This window comes from Aquarana catesbeiana, linkage group LG04, assembly GCF_042186555.1.
Source record: "Aquarana catesbeiana isolate 2022-GZ linkage group LG04, ASM4218655v1, whole genome shotgun sequence".
Classification (NCBI taxonomy): domain Eukaryota; kingdom Metazoa; phylum Chordata; class Amphibia; order Anura; family Ranidae; genus Aquarana; species Aquarana catesbeiana.
Window position 1 is genome coordinate 572,891,911 of NC_133327.1, and position 24,056 is coordinate 572,915,966.

At 41.8% G+C, this 24,056-nt stretch overlaps 1 protein-coding gene and 1 pseudogene across 6 annotated transcripts in view; one reads left to right on the forward strand and one right to left on the reverse strand.

Moving 5' to 3' along the window:
- LOC141140667 (S1 RNA-binding domain-containing protein 1-like) overlaps nucleotides 1-24,056 on the forward strand; it is a 209,076-nt gene that overhangs the window by 108,905 nt on the left and 76,115 nt on the right. For all 6 annotated transcript variants that reach the window (XM_073628071.1, XM_073628069.1, XM_073628070.1 and 3 more), the window contains one exon: nucleotides 3,860-3,951. In XM_073628071.1, coding sequence (XP_073484172.1) covers nucleotides 3,860-3,951 — 92 coding nt within the window. The remainder of the gene's footprint in view (nucleotides 1-3,859; nucleotides 3,952-24,056) is intronic.
- Nucleotides 3,990-4,093, reverse strand: LOC141141641 (U6atac minor spliceosomal RNA; annotated as a pseudogene).

Consider the following 24,056-nt stretch of genomic DNA (forward strand, 5'->3'; position numbering starts at 1 on the left):
ACTGGTAATCTAGGTCCTGGATCCATATTTAGGACCTCTATGCCCATAACCAGCAATGACTGCTTTAGATTGTGATACTCAAAGTAGATGTTAATATCATCAGCTCAAAGTCATCTGATTCTGCGGCATTCTGATATAATCTGTTTAACATGTTATGTGTTAAGTGTTTTTCTCCCATTGTTAATTAAGTCACCTATTGCTTCTGTCTGTCTGCTCATCTCTGTGTTTATACTTATGATAATGTGTAATGTACTTTGTTGTAGGCTTGTTGCCGGGCAGTCTGGTCACCTAGGCTGGTTTAAGTGGCTGGTTGTTAATTAGTTCATATTATTTAACCTTTTCATGACTAAGCCTATTTTTGACATTTGGTATTTACAAGTTAAAATCCGTATTTTTTGCTAGAAAATTACTTAGAGCCTCCAAACATTATATATATTTTTTTAGCAGAGAATCTAGAGAATAAAATGGCAATTGTTGGAATATTTTATGTCACACGGTATTTGTGCAGCAGTGTTTTAAACGCAACTTTTTGGGAAAAGGGACACTTTCATGAATTTAAAAAAAACAAAAAGTAAAATTAGCCCAATTTTTTTGTATAATGTGAAAGATGATGTTACGCTGAGTAAATAGATACCAAACATGTCACGTTTTATAATAGCATGCACTCGTGCGACAAACTATGGTATCTAAAAATCTCCATAGGTGCCACTTTAAATTTATTTTACAGTTACCAGGTTGGAGGTACAGAGGAGGTCTAGTGCTAGAATTATTGCTCTCGCTCTGACGATCGCGGCAATACCTCACATGTGTGATTTGAACACCGTTTACTTATGCGGGTGCAACTTCCGTATGACTTTTCTTTGCTGCGCGAGCACGCGGGGACAGGGGCGCTTTTAAAAAAAAATTTTTTTTTCTTATTTATTTTATTTATTTTTATATGAATAAATTGTGTTTTTTTTAAAAAAAAATGTAAACATCCCTTGTGACAGTAATAGGTGGTGACAGGTACTCTTTATGGAGAGATTGGGGGTCTATTGCACTTCAAAGTATTCAGATCACCGTTTTCGGCAATTCTGAATACTGTGTATTTTTTTAAAACCGGCGCCATTGGCAGCCGAGTAAACGGGAAGTGACGTCATGACGTCACTTCTGTGTTTACGATTAGAAGGCTGGAACAAAGCCGCTCACGGCTTCGTTCCAGACAGTCCCAGCCGCCAGAGGCGGCCGATTGGTCATCGGGAGGCCCGGTAAGAGTGGCGGCGGGAGGGGGCGCTCCTCCGGTATAACAGCCGAGGTATTATAACCCCGGAAAGCCGAGTACGCACATCTGCGTACGCTCGGCTGGAAGGGGTTAAATCACTGTCAGCTATTGGTTGCTAGAGGTGGATTAGCATACTGTTTTTGTTGGTTGTTCCTTAGCTGTGTTAATTACATTCCTGTATACAGTATACGATAATGAGATCAGGCTCACCTGATCTGGTGTACTATATATTCTGTGTGAGTTTCCAATAAAGAGAGTTCCAGTTTGCATCTAAGCTATTGTCAGCTAGTCTTGGTTGATCAGCTATAATACCTGGTTCCAGGCTGGAGGAAGCTCTATCTTGACGGAAGCACCCAAGCTGGTTGCTATATGGTTCCATCAGATAAATGATAGTGATATGAGTCTGAATTGGTTGAAATAATAAAAAAGCACCAATTGATGAAGGTATGTGTGGTTGTAAAGGTTGTTAAAATGCACAAAGGCAATATAAGGAGAGTATTATAAATATTAGAATGAAGACTATTTGTGGGGGGGGAAAGGACAAAAAGTTTATTTGGGTACACGACCGCGCAATTGTCAGTTAAAGTAAAAGTCAGTTAAAGTCGGTAGCGGCGGAGGCGATCAGGACCTGTCACTTCCTGGGTATGGAGACGAGTGAGGCTAAGATGGCCCCCACCCGTCTCCATACCATAGGAGGGCGGAAGCGACGTCATAACGTCAGCTCCGCCCATTTGTCTTAAAGTCGTATTTTTTTTTTTGTCATTTTTTCAAACGACAGTTTTTTGTTTTTGCATTTAAGTCCAAATATGAGATCTGAGGACTTTTTGACCCCAGATCTCTTCTATTATAAGGGATGTTTACAGGAATAGGAATAAAAGTGATCCAATTTTTTTTTTTTAAACAGTGAAAAAATAAAGTAAAATAAATAAGAAAAAAAAAATTAAAACGGTGGTCAAACCACACATGCGGTAGAGCGAGAGCAATAATTCTAGCCCCAGACCTCCTCTGTAACGCAAAACATGCAACCTGTAGAATTTTTTAAACGTCGCCTATGGAGATTTTTAAGGGTAAAAGTTTGACGCCATTCCACGAGCGGGCGCAATTTTGAAGCATGACATGTTGGGTATCAATTTACTTGGTGTAACGTTATATTTCACACTATAAAAAAAAATTGGGCTAACTTTACTGTTGTCTTATTTTTTTTTGTATTCAAAAAAAGTGAATTTTTTTTAAAAAAAAGTGCGCTTATAAGACCGCTGCGCAAATACGGTGCAAAAAAAAGTATTGCATTGACTGCCATTTTATTCTGTAGGGTGTTAGAAAAAAAAAACCAATATGTAATGTTTGAGGGTTCTAAGTAATTTTCTTGCAAAAAAAACTGTTTTAAACATGTAAACACCTAAAATCCAAAAGGAGGCTAGTCCTTAAGTGGTTAAAAGCCCTTTTTAGTTAAATTTTTCTTTTCTTTCTTTTTTTTTTTTTTTTTGCTGCATTAATGCCCTTGGGAGAAATCTATTTAATAGTTTTATTTGCTCATCTGGTTTTACCATAAATTCAGCTTTGTTATCAATTCTCCCTTCTACCTATAGGGGTCACTGGTACTGGTATTTTGTCTAGGGTTGCACCGATACTAGTATCAGTATCAGTATCTGTGCTGATACCGAGTATTTGCACAAGTATCAGTACTCGTGCAAATGCACGATACCTGAAACCGATACTTTCAGGCTCGGTTCTTTGAGCTGTCAGTGGGTCTCCCCTGTGTTAAAGAAGTCCGGTAATTGGAGCTGTCAAAAAAAAAAAAAAAAAAGAAGCCGGCAATGTTTATTAACAACATTGCTCAGCCCTAAAACACTAAAATAAAAAGAAACTTTGTTTCTTTTTGTATATTTCTGTTTCTTTATCTGCAGATCAAAGGGATGAACAAATGTTCCTGATTTAACCCTTTAATAACCCTTAATTGGCTCTAATCAGCCTTAATTAACTCCCTATTCTCCTCCATTTAATTATTATTTTCCTGCTTTTTTTCTTTTGTTCACGTCTATTTTATAAACGATAAACAAAACTTTTTTTTTATTTGCTTTGTTAGTGAATATTTTTACACATATATATATTAACATATATTTACACATTTCACATTGAAAAAGCGCCAAATTAAGAAAAAATAAATTTATTTCATTTGTAAATAACTTTTCAATGCTTTGTACCATTGCTGACAGCTGAAGTGTAAACAAAACAGTTGCGGTAGGTATCGGTAATCGGTATCGGAGAGTACTAAAAAAAAAAAAAGTATCGGTACTCGTACTCATTGTAAAAAAATTGGTATCGTTTCATCCCTAATTTTGTCTTATGGAGAATAGAGCAGGGGGAGCTTCAACACACAATGGTGAGCAGGAAAAGAGTCAGCCCATCTAACTGTTAACATTTCGGAAACATACACTATAAGATACCATGGCATTGTCTCAACCCACTTTGCTCCACCTATCAGTAAATATTGCTTTCACATGGACTGACCCTTTAAAGGTTGCTCTGTCTGTGGCCAAGCTTTGTATACGATTTATTTTCAGTATAATTAATGTCTTCTGATTTTTATTTTTGCAGCATTACCAATAAAGCGGGGGCATCCATCTATAGCGTTAGTCCAGATGCTGCCAAGGAGATGCCAGATCTAGATCCCAATCTGAGGAGTGCAGGTATGGTTTCTTACTCTCCTAGAACTTGACCCTTCTTTATATGTAGGTGGCAATGCCTTAACCATATATGTGTGAAAGGCCACAGGGACCTCTTCCATCCTTGTCAAAGGGAGTGCTACCGTTCTGTCCTTTCATACAACATGACCTCCTTTAAATGTCAATATCTGGTTTATGTTACTGAGGAAGTGTGATACGTATATATTAACCACTTCAATATCGAGCACTTTGAGCCCCTTCCTGCCCAGGCCAATTTTCAGTTATCCGCGCTGTCAATTTTTGAATGACTATTGAGTGGTCATACAACATTGTACCCAAACAAAATATTTTATCTTTTTTTTGTTTTTGTTTGAGACAGCTAAAGCTTTCTTTTGGTGGTATTTAATCACCGCTGTTTTTATTTCTTATTTTTTGCTAAACAAATGAAAAAAGAACAAAAATTTTGAAAATAAAAAAGTTTTTCTTAGTTTCTGTTACAAAATTTTGTAAATAAGTAATTTTTCTCCTTCACTGATGTGCACTGATGAGGCTGCATTGATGGGCAGTGATGAGGAGGCACTAATACGCAGGCACTAATACGCAGCGCTGATTGGCACTTATAGGCAGCACTGATGGGCATTGATGGGCGGCACTGATGGGCGGCACTGATGGGCATTGATAGGCGGCACTGATAGGCACTGATGGGTGGCAGTAATAGGTGGCACTGATAGGCGGCACTGATGGCCTTTATGGGCACTGATAGGTAATGCTGGGTGGCACTGATAGGCGGCACTGATGGGCACTGATGGGCACTGATAGGCGGCACTGATGGGCACTGATAGGCGGCACTGATGGGCACTGATAGGCGGCACTGATGGGCACTGATAGGCGGCACTGATGGGCACTGATAGGCGGCACTGATGGGCACTGATAGGCGGCACTGATGGGCACTGATAGGCGGTACTGATGGGCACTGATAGGCGGCACTGATGGGCACTGATAGGCGGCACTGATGGGCACTGATAGGCGGCACTGATGGGCACTGATAGGCGGCACTGATGGGCACTGATAGGCGGCACTGATGGGCACTGATAGGCGGCACTGATGGGCACTGATAGGCGGCACTGATGGGCACTGATAGGCGGCACTGATGGGCACTGATAGGCGGCACTGATGGGCACTGATAGGCGGCACTGATGGGCACTGATAGGCGGCACTGATGGGCACTGATAGGCGGCACTGATGGGCACTGATAGGCGGCACTGATGGGCACTGATAGGCGGCACTGATGGGCACTGATAGGCGGCACTGATGGGCACTGATAGGCGGCACTGATGGGCACTGATAGGCGGCACTGATGGGCGGCACAGATGGGCACTGATAGGCGGCACTGATGGGCACTGATAGGCGGCACTGATAGGTAGCACTAATGGCCTTTATGGGCACTGATAGGTAACACTGATGGGTGGCACTGATAGGCGCCACTGAGGAGGCACTAACAGGCATTACTGATGGGCACTGATTGGCATCACAGGTGGACATCACTGGTGGGCACTGGCAGGCATTACTGATGATCGGTGCACTGATTATCAGTGGAGAGCCGCTTACCGGTTTTCCTCTAATCACGCCCTGTAAGCGTGAGTAGAGGAATGCCGATAACCGGCACTTTCTATTTACACTGTGATACAAGAGCCTGCGTCATAGGCTCTTTACCATAATCGGAGATGCAGTGTTTCTGGGTGACACACCGCAATATATAATGTCCAGTCAGGACAATGGAGCCCCCCGCTGGCCGTCATTCTGCTATAGGCCAGGCCGGAAGATGTTAAGCAAGCCCTAGATGTGATTTTTTTTTTTTTTTTTTTTTCTCCTGCAAAACGATTGACAACTTGAATGTGCAGCTGCTATATGCACATTTGAGCATTACTTATGTAAAGGGATGTGTGCCCTGAATACAGAAAACATTTGTTCGGGGCATATGGTCCTGTAGTACCACTTAGATGTGCGCACAGCCAAAGTATATTTTTGCCTGTCATTGATTTTGACAGGCTGATGGCTGCAGGATGATCGCCTTCTGAAAATGTTAGGCCTGGCTGTCATGCTGGAGCTCCGCCTTCTATGAATCACTGACCAGACACATGTATAGAGAGAAGTCATTCTGACAGTTTTTTTTACAGCACACATGTTACAGGTCAGTGACCCAGAATTTATTAAAGCAAGACAAACCCTTTGTACTTAAGGACATGTGAAGAAGGGTTATACCCCCTGTTAGATTTGTTTTTTTTTTAGTTTTGGTTACAGAGAGGGTAGGCTTGTGCCCTGGTAATTACTCCTGTAATTTATTTTTGTCTGTGTCCTATTGGGGGGATTTCCCCTCATTCCCTGTCTCGTAGCCAAAAAAGGAAGTAAGAGGAAATCCCTCCAAAATAAGGAAATGCCTGGTTGTCAGTGGGGTCATTGGAACTCCTGTCCCCAATTCTAAATCCCAATTACTTCCCTGCTGTGTTAGATGTCACCAACCTGCCCCCCCCACCCCACCCCACCCGTCCAGCATTGACAGGCCCCTCCCATAGCTGAAGATACAACAGAGGGCTTTGCAATGATGTGGGCATAAAACTAACGTAACAATAATGGCACCCCGTTTATGTTTAGGAAACCGTTTATGTATCCCTAGGACAAATATAATTTTTGCTGTAAAATTAGATAATTTGGGTAGAGTTTGTTTAGATACTTTAAAAACATTTCACACAAATAGAGTTTTATTTTGGTGATATCTAATCACCACTAGGTTTTTTATTTTTTGCTAAATAAATGAAAATAAAAGACCGAAAATTTTGAAAAAAAAAAGCAAAAAATGTTCATAGCAAACATGTAATTTTTCTCTTTCACTGATGACCACAGATACGTGGCACTAATAGGTGACGCTGATGGGCACTGAGAGGTGGCACTGATATGCTGCGCTGATGCGCACTAATAGGCTGCACTGATGAGGCGAGACGGCTAGGCAGAACTAATAGGCAGCACTGGTAGGTGACACTGATGAGGAGGCACTGGTAGGCACTGATTGGCAGCACAGGTGGGCACACATTGGCAGCACTGGTGGTAGCTGGTGGGACTGCATTGATGATCAGGACACTGATAATCACTGCCCTGATTATCAGTGTACATGTCCCCTTTAGAGAAGCCAGTTATTGGCTCTCTTCTCCGATCCTCATGCTGTCAGTGTGAGGAAAAGAATGCCAATAACCGGCATCTGTGATTGGACACAGCTGATCACATGGTAAAGGACCGCTGATTGGCTCTTCACCTCAGTATGGGATCAGCAGTGTCCTCCGGACACTGCCATCACAGAGCATGCCGGCCGCGCCCTGCAGTGGTAGCGATCACGGACAACAACATATGAAGGCGTCCCAGAACTAGACGACTGCGCTGTAGCTGTCATTCGTCTGTAGCGCAGTCAGACAAGTGGTTAAGGTGCTAAAAATGCATCTCAGGTCATATAATATAATACATTTGTACTTTATTACAAACTTTAAACAGATGTTTCAAAAATTATTAAAAAGGTGAATTTTGTTACAATTGCCATTTCAGAAACATCCTAAAATGCGGGTTTCCCTCGTTTATCTTGCCTCTAAATCACTAATGTCTTATTAAGGGAATGTCTGCAAACGCCACCAATATGTTTTAGCAGTGGTCATGGTTTTGCTCTCTATCCGAGTCCACTTCGTGTATAATGTATATAGACGATGTGTTCTCCAAGCGTTTCGCTGTCCGCTTTCTCAGAAGAGCGAGGCTGTATAAAAATATAAACAAGTGTGGCAATAAATTGATAGTAAAGCTTTTTTTTTAATGTTTTAATTAAAATAACAAACCTGTTGTACCTACCTCCTCTTCTTGGGTCCTCTGCCGGCACCCCCAGTTCCTCTTCTTCACTGAGTGCACCTGTAGGAAGCCACTTGCTCCTGAGCCGCTCTGTCTGCATCTATACATAGTCAGTTCGGCTCAGGCCCACCCCCTGCTCCCTTGATTGAAAGCAGCAGGACAGTGACTTCCGCCGCTAATCACACCTTTAAAAAAAAAAAAAAAAACCCTGCAAGACAATGGCATAATGTGCTAGTGTGCATTGCATACTAGCACATTATGAAATACCGTAGAACAAAGCCTTCCAGCGTCGCGCTGTCACCGCTGACAGGGTTTCCATTTTCCTTTTACTACCACTTGAACAGCTTACAGACTGGAAGATTTTATCCCTTAATGACCAGGCCATTTTTTGCGACACAGCACTGCGTCGCTTTAACTAACAATTGCGCGGCCGTGTGATGCTGCACCCAAATAAAATTCATGTCCTTTTTTCCCCACAAATAGAGCTTCTTTTGGTGGAATTTGATCACCTCTGCGGTTTTTATTTGTTGCGCTATAAACAAAAAAGAGTGAAAATTTTGAAAAGAAAAACAATATTTTTTACTTTTTGCTATAAGAGCCCTTTCACACTGGGGCGGTTTGCAGGCGTTATTGTGCTAAAAATAGCGCCTGCAAACTGACCCAAAACAGCCGCTGTTTGTTCAGTGTGAAAGCCCGGGGGCTTTTATAGCCGTGCTATACGAGCGGTTTTAACCCTTTTTCGGCCGCCAGCGGGGATTAAAACCGCACCGCTAGCGGCCGAATACCGCTGCAATAACGACGGTAAAGTGTGAAAGCAGCCTAATAAATATCCCCGCAAAAAAAAAAAAAATGTCTTCATCAGTTTAGGCCGATATATATTCTACATATTTTTGGTAAAAAAAAAAATCACAATAAGCGTATATTGATTGGTTTGTGCAAAAGTTATAGCGCCTACAAAATAGGGAATAGATTTATGGTATTTTTATTTATTTATTTTTTACTAGTAATGGCGATGATCTGCGATTTTAAGCGGGACTGTGACATTGCGGCGGACAGATCGGACACTTTTTTGGACCCTTGACATTCATACAGCGATCAGAGCTAAAAACAGCCACTGATTACTGTAAAAATGTCACTGGCAGGGAAGGGGTTAACATTAGGGGGCGATCAAGGGGTTAACTGTGTTCGCTGGGAGTGTTTCTAACTGTATGGGGGGCTGGGCTGACTGGAGGAGGAGACAGGTCGCTGTTCCTAATCACTAGGAATAGCAAATCTCTCTCTAACTCCCCTGTCAGAGCGGGGATCTATCTGTTTACATTGACAGATCCCCGTTCTGGCTCTCGTTCCCGTGATCGCGGGTGGACGGCGGACTTTGCGCCCGCCGGCCACGCGCATCGGGTCCTCGACCGTACCTGCCACGATGTACACTTACAGCAATTTGCGGGAACGTGCCGACCTGCCGCCATGTAACGACAGCAGCTTGACGGCAAGTGGTTAAAGCACAATAAACAAATGTTTTTACGATTTGTGTGTTATGACACCTTTAACCACTTCAGCCCCAGAAGAATTTACCCCTTTCCCGACCAGAGCACTTTTTGCGAAACAACACTGATAATTGCGCGGTCGTGCGCCGTTGCACCCAAACTAAATTGACATCCTTTTTTTCCCACAAATAGAGCTTTCTTTTGGTGGTATTTGATCACCTCTGCGGTTTTTATTCTTTGTGCTATAAATAAAAAAGGAATGACAATTTTGAAAAAAAGCAATATTTTTTACTTTTTGCTATAGTAAATATCCCCCAAAAATATAAATTCTTTCTCAGTCTAGGCCGATATGTGTTCTTCTACATATTTTTGGTAAAAAAAACCCCAAAAAAACGCAATAAGCATATATTGATTGGTTTGCGCAAAAGTTATAGCGTCTACAAAATAAGGGATAGATTTATGGCGTTTTTATTAATTTTTTTTATTAGTAATGGCGGCGATCTGCGATTTTTATCGTGGCTGCAACATTATGGCGGACACATCGGACACTTTTGACACTATTTTGGGACTATTGTCATTTATACAGCGATCAGTGCTGTAAAAATGCACTGATTACTGTGTAAATGACACTGGCAGGGAAGGGGTTAAACACTAGGGGGCGATCAAGGGGTTAAGTGTGTCCTAGGGAGTGATTCTAACTGTAGGCGGGGATGGGCTTACTACAACATGACAGAGATCACTGCTCCCGATGACGGAGCAGTAGATCCTTGTCATGTTGCTCGGCAGAACAGGGAAATGCCTTGTTTACATAGGCATCTCCCCGTTCTGCCGCTCCGTGACACAATCGCGGGACACCGGCAGACATTGAGTCCACGGGACCCGCGGGCACAGTCACAGAGTACGTGGCGGGCGCACATGTGCCTACAGGTACGCCCATTTGCGCAGCCGTGCCATTGTGCCGACGTACATCGTCGTGCATGGGTCAGCAAGCGGTTATAATCCCTTCATCATTGTTTCTAAAAATGTTGACTTGTAGGATGTAGGTGCCTTTGATTTCCAGGTTTATGAAAAATAACATAAATCGGCAGCCGACTGTATTGTTGTGCCACATCCAAAATTTAGACTAAACAACAGAAGGGGTCTCCTAGTGGTGGACTTTTTAGGCACATACAGAAAAAGCATAAAAAAGTATATAAAGTACAAATATAATTTATTAAGTAGAAACAGTAAATACAAAACAGTAATATAACATCTATTGTTTGGAATGCGAATCAGACAGTTTTACTTTAATAGTGTGTATACAGTGTTTGAAACAGTGCTCTTGTATCCGACGCGTTTCGGAGTAAATTAGCCTCCTTCCTCAAGGGTGGGTGTAAATTAGAAACCGTTCTATAGTTTACACTGCATTAGCTGACTTGGCATTCCTTAAAGTTTTAATTAGAAACAGCGACAATGACACGGTCTGTCTACCAAATATGTTCTTGGTTCCGAGAGAGAAACATTAATCTAGGTATTTTGAAGAGGTTATTATAAATCCATAAGTGATTGAAAGTGGGATTTATTTCACATAAGTATATGTGTAATTTGCTCCTCTCTTGCTGAAAGAGCAAAGGGAGAGGAGAAAAAACCTCTCCTTTTGGAGAGGCCCATAAAGGGCGTATAAAAGGAAAACTTGAGGCTCCACTGGGGCCGAGAGGCAGGTCCTGGGGGTAGTTCAACAAATGGCGTTACAGATGTGTGGTTGATGGATAAAACGAGGGTAGATCAAAACTTATGACTGTTCAAGCCGGTGTCATCCATCGCACCGGCTTGAACAGTCATACGTTTTGATCTATCCTCGTTTTATCCATCAAAATCAACAATGCAACCATCAGTCCCTCCCCTCAAGCCAGGGTACTAGGTGTAATCCTAGACTCTGTCATTTCAGCCTCAAATCCAATCGCTATCAAAAGTTTGTAGAATTCACCTCCGTAACATCTCTAAAATTCGCCCTTTTTTAACAAATGAAACCACCAAGCTCCTCATTCACTCCCTTGTTATCTCTCGCCTTGACTATTGCAACTCCCTTCTCATTGGCTTACCTCTCCATAGGCTATCCCCTCTTCAGTCTATCATGAATGCTGCTGCCAGACTTATCCACCTTACCAACCGCTCAGTGTCTGCCAACCCTCTACTTCAATCCCTACACTGGCTCCCAATCACCCAGCGAATTAAATTCAAAATTCTAACCACAACATACAAAGCCATTCACAACTCTGCCCCAAGCTGCATCACTAATATTGTCTCCAAATATCACCCAAATCGACCTCTCCGCTCTTCTCAAGACCTCCTGCTTTCAAGCTCTCTCATCTCCTCCTCCCATGCTCGTCTCCAGGATTTCTCCAGAGCCTCTCTCATCCTCTGGAACTCGCTACCTCCATCTATCCGGCTATCCCCTACTCTTGCTACCTTCAGGCAATCCCTGAAAACTCATCTCTTCAGGAAAGCCTATCACGTCTCCAACTAATCTCCTACCACGTCCATTAGCTCATTCCCCACAGTTACAACCTTTTGTACCACCTGCCCCACCCTATTAGATTGTAAGCTCTTCTGAGCAGGGCCCTCTTAATCCTATTGTATTGTATTATAACTGTATTGTCTCCCTTTTATATTGTAAAGCGCTGCGTAAACTGTTGGCGCTATATAAATCCTGAATAATAATAATAACCACACATCCGTAACGCCATTTGTTGAACTACCCCCAGGACCCGCCTCTCGGCCCCAGTGGAGTCTCAAGTTTTTCTTTTATACGCCCTTTACGGGCCTTTTTTGGAAGGCCACAGGAGAGGTTTTTTTCTCTTCTCCCTTTACTCTGTCTGCAATAGAGGAGCAAATTACACATATACTTATGTGAAATAAATCCCACTTTCAATCACTTATGGATTTATAATAACCTCTTCAAAATACCTAGATTAATGTTTCTCTCTCGGAACCAAGAACATATTTGGTAGACAGAAAGTGTTATTGTCGCTGTTTTTAATTAAAACTTTATGGAATGCCAAGTCAGCTAATGCAGTGTAAACTATAGAACTGTTTCTAATTTTCACCCACGCTTGAGGAAGGAGGCTAATTTACCATGAAACGCGTCGGGTGCAAGAGCACTGTTTCAAGCACTGTATACACATTATTAATGTAAAACTGTCTGATTCGCATTCCAAACAATAGATGTTATATTACTGCTTGTTTCTACTTAATAAATTATATTTGTACTTTATATACCTTTTTATGCTTTTTCTGTATGTGCCTAAAAAGTCCACCACTAGGGGACCCCTTCTGTTTGATTTCCAGGTTTAGTGCTGTACTTGGAGCACACTTCCTATTTCAAATATTTACCGTCTGTCTACTGTCCAGCCATACGTTTAGATCCTTGCATACCTTGAATTGATGTCCAGATTTCTGGGTTCCTTTTACATTAGTATGGTTTTGTACAGTAGCAACTATATTGAGTATCTATATATGTAGATTTTTTGTGGCTTTTAAATAATTGTATTTTATATGTTTTTTTAAAAAAATGTTTTTTATGTAATTAATTTTGTGTTACTGTGCCTAAAAAGTCCAAAGTCCCTCCCCTTTAATTCTACAAACTTGAAATGGTATTCATTTTTATTAAGAAAATTTGTCTTCATCATAGAAAGGTTGTCAAGTAGCCATGCCATGTAGATGGTTTCTTAGAAGCGCAGCACCTTTACATCACCTTTCTCTTTGCACACAGAGTGTAACAGACACGGCTTATTAGTTATTTATTTCAAGGTAGAAAGTTGGTGAAGTCACTCTGCAGATGAAAGCCTGCAAGCCATTGAGAACACACATGAGGGCCTGAGCCTGCTGCAGGCAGAGGGGTGTCCTCCGTGCCACACACAGTTACTCCCGCTGACATCCGGCGGTGTAATGTCTTGCGATGTGTTCTTGGGGGAACGTCAGCACTGTGACGATCGCACATATGGACGAGAGTGTGGGAATGTCAGCTTCAGCTAATTTATTAATTCTTCGTTTTGTAAAAGAGCACTATTGCCCTTTAGGTGGTCAAAAGCAGATGTGCTTCGGTGTCTGTAACATTTCTTACATGCTTCAATAGTCAGAAAATGTCACCTTACTTAGGAAGGTATTCGTTCGTTTTAACCATTTAAGGCACACTTTGCTGAGTGGTGAAGTCAGCCTGTAGACATACAGGAGGAACATCTGAAGCATTCATGACATTTTCCCCGTTATGCCAAATCTTATAAAGATATGGTGCAACGCTTATAAAATCAATGAGTCCATAAGAAGTCAATCCAAAGACCACTAAAAGTGTGGTGCAGGCCACTAATGGGATAGTGAATTAAGCTGCATGTTGATACCCCATAGTAATTAAAACGCATAAATATGTGCAAAAAACTGACACAATAATGCATTAGTAGAAATAAATAATAAAATCCTGTGTGGGTGGAAATAAATACATGTGCAAAAACGACTCGATATAAACAAGTAACAGTTGCAATAAAAAACTTAAAATCTATATCAGAGCAACAGTAAATATGAATGCATCCTAAACAATTGTACTTATGTGGATGTGCAAAAAAACCGCATGTAACAGTGCAAGTGCTAAGTGACCTGAACACATCCAATAAATCAACAGTGTCCCACTTTAGTGTTTAGTGGATGTGTTCAGGTCACTTAGCACTTGCACTGTTACATGCGGTTTTTTGCACGTCCACATAAGTACAATTGTTTAGGATGCATTCATATTTACTGTTGCTCTGATATAGTTTTTAAGTTTTTATTGCAACTGTTGCTTGTTTATATCGAGTCGTTTTTGCACATGCATTTATTTCCACCCACACAGGATTTTATTATTTATTTCTACTATTGCATTATTGTGTCAGTTTTTTGCACATATTTATGCGTTTTAATTACTATGGGGTATCAACATGCAGCTTAATTGACTATCCCATTAGTGGCCTGCACCACATTTTTAGTAGTTTTTGACGCACATCACACACAGCAGTTTTCTGTTTTGGATAGCGCAGCACCTCCCCCCTCCATTTCTGCTTAATTTGGGCTTGTGTTTGACCCATTTTCGGTGCGTGCAGCTGTCCACACTGTTTTTTTCTCTTTCCATCACGGTAGCGCAGGAATATCCACACCACATTTCAATCCAAAGACCTTGTTCAACACGCTTCACATCAAAGGAGGTTAACAGAAGTTGAAAGAGGAGGAAACCATCACCGGCACCCGATAACGCTTACCCTCTTTAGTGGACCCTCATCACAAAGGTCACATAAGCGTTGGATAATAAAGGATACCCTTCAATCTCTATACATCTCAATTAAGGATGAGCTCCGGCGTGTTCGCACAGCCCACGTGCAGAGCCCGCCAGGAAGTCGGCATGGCGCTGCGCTAATCACAGGCAGTGAGACATTGTCCCGATGTGCGGCTACAGAGATTGGGAAATGTCTCACTGCCTGTGATTAGCGCAGTGCCGCCTTCCTGGCGGACTCTGCACGTGGGCTGTGCGAACACACCGGAGCTCATCCTTAATCTCAATCAAGGCCAGCAAACAGGAACACAGGTGTAACTACCCTGGCCCCAGCTTTCCTTCTCCCGATAGTCCAGCAATGACCACCATAAATTATTCCATCCCATGAAAATACAGAGATAGACCTCATGGTGCAGTATATCGAAATTCGTTTATTGTAGGAAAAGGAGATAAACTTACATGCTCCACATAAACGCTTTGTTAGATGTAACATCCAGCATTCCCCACCAACAAGATGGCCACCGTGTCCCAGCATACACCAGCTTCACGTCACTGACCTCACCCTACACGTTTCGTCATAGAATGACTGGGGCAGTAAGCACACTGCCTTCCACATCCCACAATGCAGTGCTAGGGGCCAGTATAATTATTATAATTATTCAAAACCTTGCCACTTTTTATACGTAAAAGGCTATCCATTCTTGATGTAGGCTGAAGCATGTGGGGGTGGGGGGGGCAGGGCACTTTACAACCACTTTAAACCCTAGTTTTTTTTCTTTTACCACATTGTGTACAATAAAATAAACACTCCCCAGTGAACTATTTGTTTTTACTACAGCACTTGCAGTTTAATACGTTTAATTCTGTTGGCTCCTCCTTTCTGTCCTGCTTCCCTGAACTTCCAGTCTTTACAGGGTTAACAGTGGACAGTGCTGTCCCAAGCCCATCTGTTAAGTTGGAGAAGGGAGAGAGGAAATGCAGGGGGCTTGCCTTGCCATCCTAGGCTGTGCGTATCTATTGATGCACACAGTGTAGGGAGACACAACTCTAGTCCAGCCGTTTTCAATCAGGGTGCCTTGAGGTTTCTTCAGGGGCGTCTTGGCAAAATGCCTAAAAGTTTATCAAAAATTGTAAACAAGCCAGCAGGTGGATGAAGCCTTTTAGTTACACAAAGTCACAGGTTTTCATTATACACCATTACGACTTTCTAGACACTGGCATCCTAACAACCAATGACATCATAAGTTAAAAAGAAGATGTCTGTTGCCTCCAGGCATTCTTTGGCCATCTTTGACCATCCTGTGCCCCTCTCCCTCAGCACTGGGGTCACATTAGCTGACTGATGGAGAGAAATTGAGGGGGAAGAGAAACATTGGCATACTAGTCGGTACCAGTTTGCAAAAGTGTATTTGCTTTGGAGGAATAAATCACCTCTAACGTTGGGTGTCCTATGTGTGGATGTTGCTGCATTGTGTAAAGCTATTAGAATAGTTTTTTACATTTTAGAATGGGGTGCCTCGAGACATAATTTTAAAGGTTGTCTTGACTGAAAAAAGCTTGAGAAACACTGGTCTAGTCCTTGTGTACAAGGGTGGCTCCATAGGATGCTGCAAGAGAAAAGAGCCACTCTGAAGCAGAAAACCTGGGGCAGCTGTCATGGCACCAGCTTAAAGTGGAGCATAGGCAAGGATTAAGGACTCGTGAACACTGGATGTTTTTACAAAGGCTGTTTTTGGCTTCAGACATTTTTTTTCTGCAGCCAGTAAACTCCCCAACATGATATCCTATGTGTCTATGCACACATAGGCTGTTATCAGCGTTTTTTGGCAGGGGCGTTTTCTGGCTGGAAAAAGAACCCACTAGTGAGTTTTAAGAGGAGTTTTTCAGCTGTAAAAACTCTAATAAAAGCTTAAAATGCTGAAAAACGCAGCTATTCAGCATTTTCAAACCATAAGCTTTTGTGGGAGTATAGTTTTGCTAAAAAAAAAGCAACAGCTAAAAAAAAACTTGAAAAATGCTGCAAAATTCATTCTACAGCTAACGCTACTGGCATTTTTTTTAACGTCTTGTGTGCATGAGGCCTTAACCTCCTCCCACCCGCTGTACTGTAAAATGACGGCGGACAGGGCTCTCCTCTCGTTCTGAGATGACGTCGCCCCAGTGTCACCGCTCTTGCACGCCCGATCTCGGTAAAGAGACGATGATGCGGCTCTTTAGCCATTTGATCTGCTGTGTCCAATCACAGCCGGTCACATGTAAACGCGGAAGTGCTGTTTATCGGCTCTCCTCATCTCACACTGACAGAGTGCGAGGAGAGGAGAGCAGATCAGCGACATCTCCTCGCAGGGAAGACCTGTACAGGTAATCGGGGCACTGATCATCAGTGCAGCCCCAGCAGTGACGCCAGTCTGTGCCCGTTAGTGACATCAATAAGTGCCCATCAGTGATGCCAGTCAGTGCTGCCTTTCAGTGCCACTCACCCGTGTCCCCTATCAGTGCGGCATATTGGTGCCCATCAGTGCAGCCTATCAATGCCCATCAGTGCTGCCTCATCAACGCACATTAGTGAAGGAGAAAAATTACCTTTTTACAAAATTTTCTGACAAACTAAGAACAACTTTTTTTTCTCTGACTTTTTTCGTTAGCAAAAAATAAAAAACCCAGCGGTGATTAAAGAGGAAGTAAACCATGATGGGTTTTTCTTCCTTTCTTCTTCTCTACAAAGTAAAGGCATAATGTGCTAGTATGCATCGCATACTAGTACATTATGTGACCTGTAAACTAAGCCCACGTCGTCCCCGCTGCATCTTCGCCCGTCTTTCTTCGGGGGTCGCAGACTCTGGCTGTGTGACTGGCCGGAGCCGTGTGACGTCACTCCCATGCAGGCACACAGTAGCCGCCGGTCACGGCACACGCTCCTGAAGAAATGACACGGGTGGCCGTTCTTTACGAGCGCATCATCGGCGCAGTAAACAGCGCACGTTTAGGAGATATTTTACAGTACCTTTAGGTAAGCCTTATTCTAGGCTTGCCTATAGGTACAAATCTTACAGGGAGGTTTACAACCTAAATACCCCCAAAAGAAATCTCTATTTGTGTGGGGAAAAAAAATGAAAAAAATGTCATGTGTACCGTGTTGCATGACCGCGCAATTGTCATTCAAAGTGTGACCGCGCTGAAAGCGGAAAATTGGCCTGGGCAGGAAAGGGGTAAAAATGCCTGGTATTGAAGCAGTTAAAGATAAAGAAGCTGTATACTTAGTAAGTGAATAAATCAGCTGCTGTTTAATATCCCTTTAACCACATGCCGACCAGCCGCCGCAGTTGTACTGGCAGAATGGCACGGCTGGGTGAAACGACATTATGTAACGTTGCTTCGCCCTGTGGCCACTAGGGCCATGCGCGCGTCCCCCTGCTCGCCAGTGGAGTCGCTGCGAGTGCCCGGCGGTCGCGATCACCGCCGGGCTCCCGCTATCGCTCGGGGCACACTGAGAACCGGGATCTGTGTGTGTAAACACACAGTTTTCGGTTCTCTGAGGGGAGAAGAGACAGATCATCTGTTCATACAGAGTAAAGCGACGCAGTGCCAAATCGCAAAAAAATGCTCTGGTCAGAAAGGGGGTAAAATCTTCTGAAGCGGTTAAGCATGGCGACCAAAAATTTGCAACTTTTTTACTGATTGCAACAAGCTCAAAAAATAAGTGCCAGTTCAATTTATTATTTTTTTGCATCCATTGGCTTCTGGGACCTGGCCGGTGATGAACCATAAGTTTTATTTTTGCCTCTGTCATGGCAGAGTGTAGAGGCTGAAAATAGAAGCCGGTCCTCTTAGCCTCGGTCAGGTCAGGCCCGGTGTTTTCTTTTTGGAGTTGTTTGGAAGTGGGATCAATTTTTCCAGTAATTACATAGATGAAGCAAATAAATGTAGTGCTCTTTATTTAGTAAGATTTCCTTCACGCTTTCATACAATACTCTAGTTATGCCGGCCAGCTCAGCCTCACGACTGCCAAACCTGTTAAATGTTTGCCCTGGCGAGTTATCAGAGAGAGCAGAACAAGTCTCATCTAACGGCAGCCCGGTTCCGTGTCTGCCCTTACATTGGCAGTGTTCTTTATTCTGGCAGCATCAGGCTCTGATGGTACTAAAATGTTCAAACATGGCATGTTCCTAGTCCTAGTGGGCCAAGGCGATGAAATATATAAGATGACGAGCTGCCTGCCATAGCTTTGTTGTTATTTTGGAACATTTTTTTGAGCATCCTAAAAACGACAGCATTAAGCACCATTTGTATTTCATAAGGACAGATGACATAACCCTGATAGAATTTAAGAAAAACGAAACCCTCTCACTGAAAAAACATTTTATAAAAGGTGTTCACAGTCCTTCAGCCGCTAGGTACATACACTATATTGTCAACAGTATTGGGACGCCTGCCTTTACACGCACTTGAACTTTAATGGCATCCCATTCTTAGTCCATAGGGTTCAATATTGGGTTGGCCCACCCTTTGCGGCTATAACAGCTTCAACTTTTTTGGGAAGGCTGTCCACAAGGTTTAGGAGTGTGTCTATGGGAATGTTTGACCATTGTTCCAGAAGCGCATTTGTGAGGTCAGGCACTAATGGACAAGAATTCCTGGCTCGCATTCTCCTCTCTAATTCATACCAAAGGCGTTCTGTCGGGTTGTGCAAGCCAGTCAAGTTCCTCCGCCCCAAACGTGCTCATTCACACTATATTGCCAAAAGTATTCGGCCACCCCTCCAAATCATTTGGTGGAGGGGGGATTACGGTGTGGGGTTGGTTTTCAGGGGTTGGGCTTGGCCCCTTAGTTCCAGAGAAGGAAACTCTTTAGGCGCCAGCATACCAAGACACTTTGGACAATTTCATGCTCCCAACTTTGTGGGAACAGTTTGGAGATGGCACCTTCCTGTTCAAACATGACTGCGCACCAGTGCACAAAGCAAGATCCATGAAGACATGGGTGAGTAAGTTTGGGGTGGAGGAACTTGATTGGCCTGCACCTCAACCCGATGGAACACCTTTTGGGATGAATTAGAGCAGATTAGTCCTGGGCAGCCGATACAATCCTACAACATCGATGGATCGGGGGGGGCTAAGGGGGGCTGCACACAGAAGGCTTTTGATCTTAATGCATAGAATCACTTTAAAAAAAGACCAAATGATCTAAACTTGATAAAAAACCATGATACAATACAAATATGTATGAAACCATCACATATAATACAGAACATCTCAGCACAAGACATGTATAAGAAATCCCAATGCATTTCAACTTTAAAAGGTTGTACATCTTCTCCAGCGGGTCGGTTCAGTGATGAGTTATATAACATAAATATATATGAATAGCAAAAAAAGAAAATCAGAAACATATAAATACAATATACATCAGTAACTCACAAAAAAGGTTTCTTAACATGACATTTAGAATGGGTGCATTCATCTAAAGAAACCACTTTTTTAAACATGTGTACAGTATATCAATAAATAACTGAATCTCATCTCATTATATTGTGCTATATAATTCCTGGTGCCAAGGTAAAGTCTCATTCCGCATATTTATTCTATCTTGACTGACAAAGTATAGTATATGGAAAAAAAAAACAAAAGAAACAAACATAGTGATTTATAGAGCTTTATAATCCGAACAAAGACAAATCACTTTCCTTCCAAAGGGGTCCATCCAAGATTTCATTCCAATTAGAGACAGTGAGTCCAAAAGGAAAGGCTTCTGCTTGGATTCTCTCTTTAGAAAACACATACTAAAGTAAAGCATGTTATCTTTGAAAGTGAACTTTCACTCACTTTAGTGAATGAGCCAACTGAAAATTCACATTGCAAAAATATATGCACAATCGTGTTCAGAGAAATAAAAAAAAAAAGGATTTTTAAAAAAGTATTTTTGCTCACACATGATTGGATGATTAATGTCAGAATACCTTCACTTTTATTTACTAAGCTAAGTGAAAATTCACTTTGCAAAGAGAAAATTTGATGGCTTGAACCATCCGAATATGTTCTGTGTGTTTTTTTTCACATTTACTCTTATAGTAAATCAGGGTCATAGTGCTTTGGGAATCCATGTTCCAGGTGTATTTAATGTTTATATATTATAGTGGTAACAGAGGAGTTAAAAAAACAAAAAAAAACGTATAAATGTAACAATTGCAAAACAGTTATAATTTTGTTATAATTCAAGAAATAACCTATATGGCAGGAATACCTTCTGCTACGGAATTGTTTTCTGGCAGGGAGTACGGAGAGCCTTCCCCAACGGCCATAGCCGCCAGCGGTGGTCTTGTGAAAAAGAAACTGTCAGGCTGGTTGTTTTGAAGTTGATCGATGGACCAACATCAGTACAACCAACCTGCCCACAGAAGGATGGAAGCAGGAACTGGACTGATTTTGATCTGTCTTTGGCTGGCTTAAGGAGACCAGCAGTCATGTACGTTGTTTCGTGCAATAGCGTCGCCCTGCCGCAGTATATGTGCGGTGGGCGGTCTTTAAGAGGTTAATACCGTTTTGACCAGGTGGCGACACTTGGTGAAAATCTGGGTCAGTCCCGGATGAACTTGCCAAAAATGAAAGCGTCCATGGACACACACACAGCGGCTTTGCCATGGATGTGGGTGCCGAATACAAGAGCCAGCAGGAGAGATTCCTCCATCCATGCTGTTTAGTGTGGATGGAAGGATCATCTATAAGATTAGAAATCTGTTTGTATATGACCAGCCTTGGTTGTAAATGTCATCAGTAGCTTTGTCAATCAGCCTTTTCATGTTCGGCTTAGTGGCCTTACAGGGTTAAATGGCTTTGTTGAATAGAATGAGCTAGAAGTGCTCACATTTCCCAGCTCTCCCTCCAAACATGCTAATTTAACGTAATCTAAAGTCTTGTAGCACACACTAAATAAATGAATCTAACATCATTTTACATCTGGTAAAGGTTATGGCAATTCATATGTCCCCCCCCCTAGTTACGAGGCATTGACACACTGAGCAGTGAAAAGCCGTAGACGCCACAATAAAAGTGAGACTTGCTCATACAATAGGAGGAAAGTGTAAGTTGCTTATTTATTGATTTTTCCGAATATTCCACGCAGCTCCTAGTTATGGATTAGATTCATATACTGCACATTGGGATTTGTTTAATGGAACACTTTATTAATCATAGATTGCAATACATAACAAGAATTTTGTTTTAAATGGATTTTTTTTTAAATAGACCACATACAGGAAATCTGTGAATTCAATAATGATTGTAGGCAACAAATAAAGACAATCGGTGAACTGCTAATCCAGGAAAACGTACAGAGTGTTTTAGTGTCTAAACTGAGGTTTATGGAATCCTTTGCAGCCATATTTAGCAGGCTTTATAAGGATTTCAGGCGGGACTGCAGTCTCTTGTCAGATGATCCTGGGAAGTGAAAGGAAATTTCCCAAGAGGAAACAAAAATCCTCCGCCTTTAAAACTGACAGGTGGCTCTGATCGGAAAGCCTGTGTAAAAGGGGCAATAAAAAAAAAAAAAAAACTGTTTTTTTTTTGCCTAAAAAATTGACAAATGAACAGACGTAAACGGATGACATCCAATTATGTCGTCCTGATCTATCTAAATGGAAAAGGACGCCAACCTTGTTCTGTTTAAAAAAAATGACCTGAGCAAACACAGATAATCATCCATAGATCGAATTGTAAAAACAAAATAGAGGGTACACCAACCTCGTGCATTATCATAAAAATGATTTATTGTGGGGGAAAATAAAAAGGAATTCCATTATACTGACAAAGGAAAGCAAATACAGGCACATAGAATCCAGTATAGATGCTCCAGTGATGCTTATGTTACCCATAAGTTATATTTGATATTTAATATCTCTCAGATATGATTTGGGTTAATGAAAGTTCTTTGACCATGAGTGAAAGCTTTAACACAATAACAAAAATGTATTGGTAAATGGTAAGGAGGCCTAAACTAATAAACAGGAATCTATCTATTGTACAGGAAAAGGGTAAAAATCATTGATTACATAAAGAAATACCGAGTATAATACTCAAAACACGAATCTACAAACAGGACAGAAAAGACATAAGACATATGAAATAAAATCTGGGGTGTCAATTGAAATAAATTCTAAAATAAATATTATCCGAGGGTGCTTACGGATTCCCTCTATTTATTCCATATATGTTTTAACTTGTCTATTCCTATAGTTAGCTAGTCTATTAAAACTCTGACCATGTGTTACTGTTGATAGCACAATAATATAAGGTTAGCTATGAAAACAAACACACTGCTTAATAAAACAACGTCTTATTTATTTCCCAAGAAAATAGGAAAACGCTAACATGAAAATACTAAAGAAGGATATTACAAAGCATATAACAACAAGTTACATCAAATGTACTTATCGCAAAGTTGTCCTATAGATACGGTAGATACGGTATCATCAGCTGGGCTCGAGATGGTAACAGAGCTCTCTATCTCCGGCAGCCCTTTTTATACTTCAGTCATACACCATTTAGACCCAACCCCATTGACCCGGCCCATCTAGACCTTTGACGAATCAATGTATTTACGGGGCAGTCCTCCTCAATAAGATTATATTACTTTCCGTCCTGCTGTATTGGCATCTAGGGGCAGCATTGTCCATGTATCATGTCTATGTATCCTGGGTCAATCTTCAATGCCTTTGATCTTTGTAACCCACCTTCATCAATTATCCTGGTCGCCATGGCCCTCTTTGAAGTTTGCTTGCATAGCGTTATCACATCAGATGGTCAGGAGCCAAGCTTTTGTTCAGCCTTGATGGAGGCCTGATCTCTAAATAATCCGATATGCTACAAAGCTTTGATGTGCAACTTGTTACATTCCAAAGGCCACCTGTCTGCATTAACCAGGAAGTGAAACTCCAGAAATATGATACTAAACCATGTTGCCTTCCAAAAACATATATTCATGACAAGTGCAATGGAGATATTCCATACCGTAGTTACCATGCTATTGCCCACCAAGGTTCCATTCTGGTGACTGCTCTCCCATCCAGTCTGTGTATATCATTACAGGCTGATGCCTCATTGGTTGGCATGGTGTGGCTCTGATTGGTGGGCCTCCCTATTCCTGGTTAAGGATTGGCTCAATCTCCAATCCCTATACTTTGCATAAGTCAGCCCTTTTTAATGCAAATCCTTGGCACCGACTATTTTGAGTGGGAGATTTAACTTGTAGGTACCTTTTCAGGGAAGTTAAGTATTGATGACGGGCTGGCCACCCTCATTGCATATCTAAACCAGGGATCTTTTGAAGTGAATGTTTGTAGAACAATGAGGTTTGGGTCCCATTGTTTAGATAAACAAGCTTAGGCCCCCGAATCGTCAGTATAACAGGGACTTCTGGGAATCTATGTTACACACCCAAATAGATACCACTCTAAATGAAATATATTCATAATTACCATATTTTACAGCTATTAA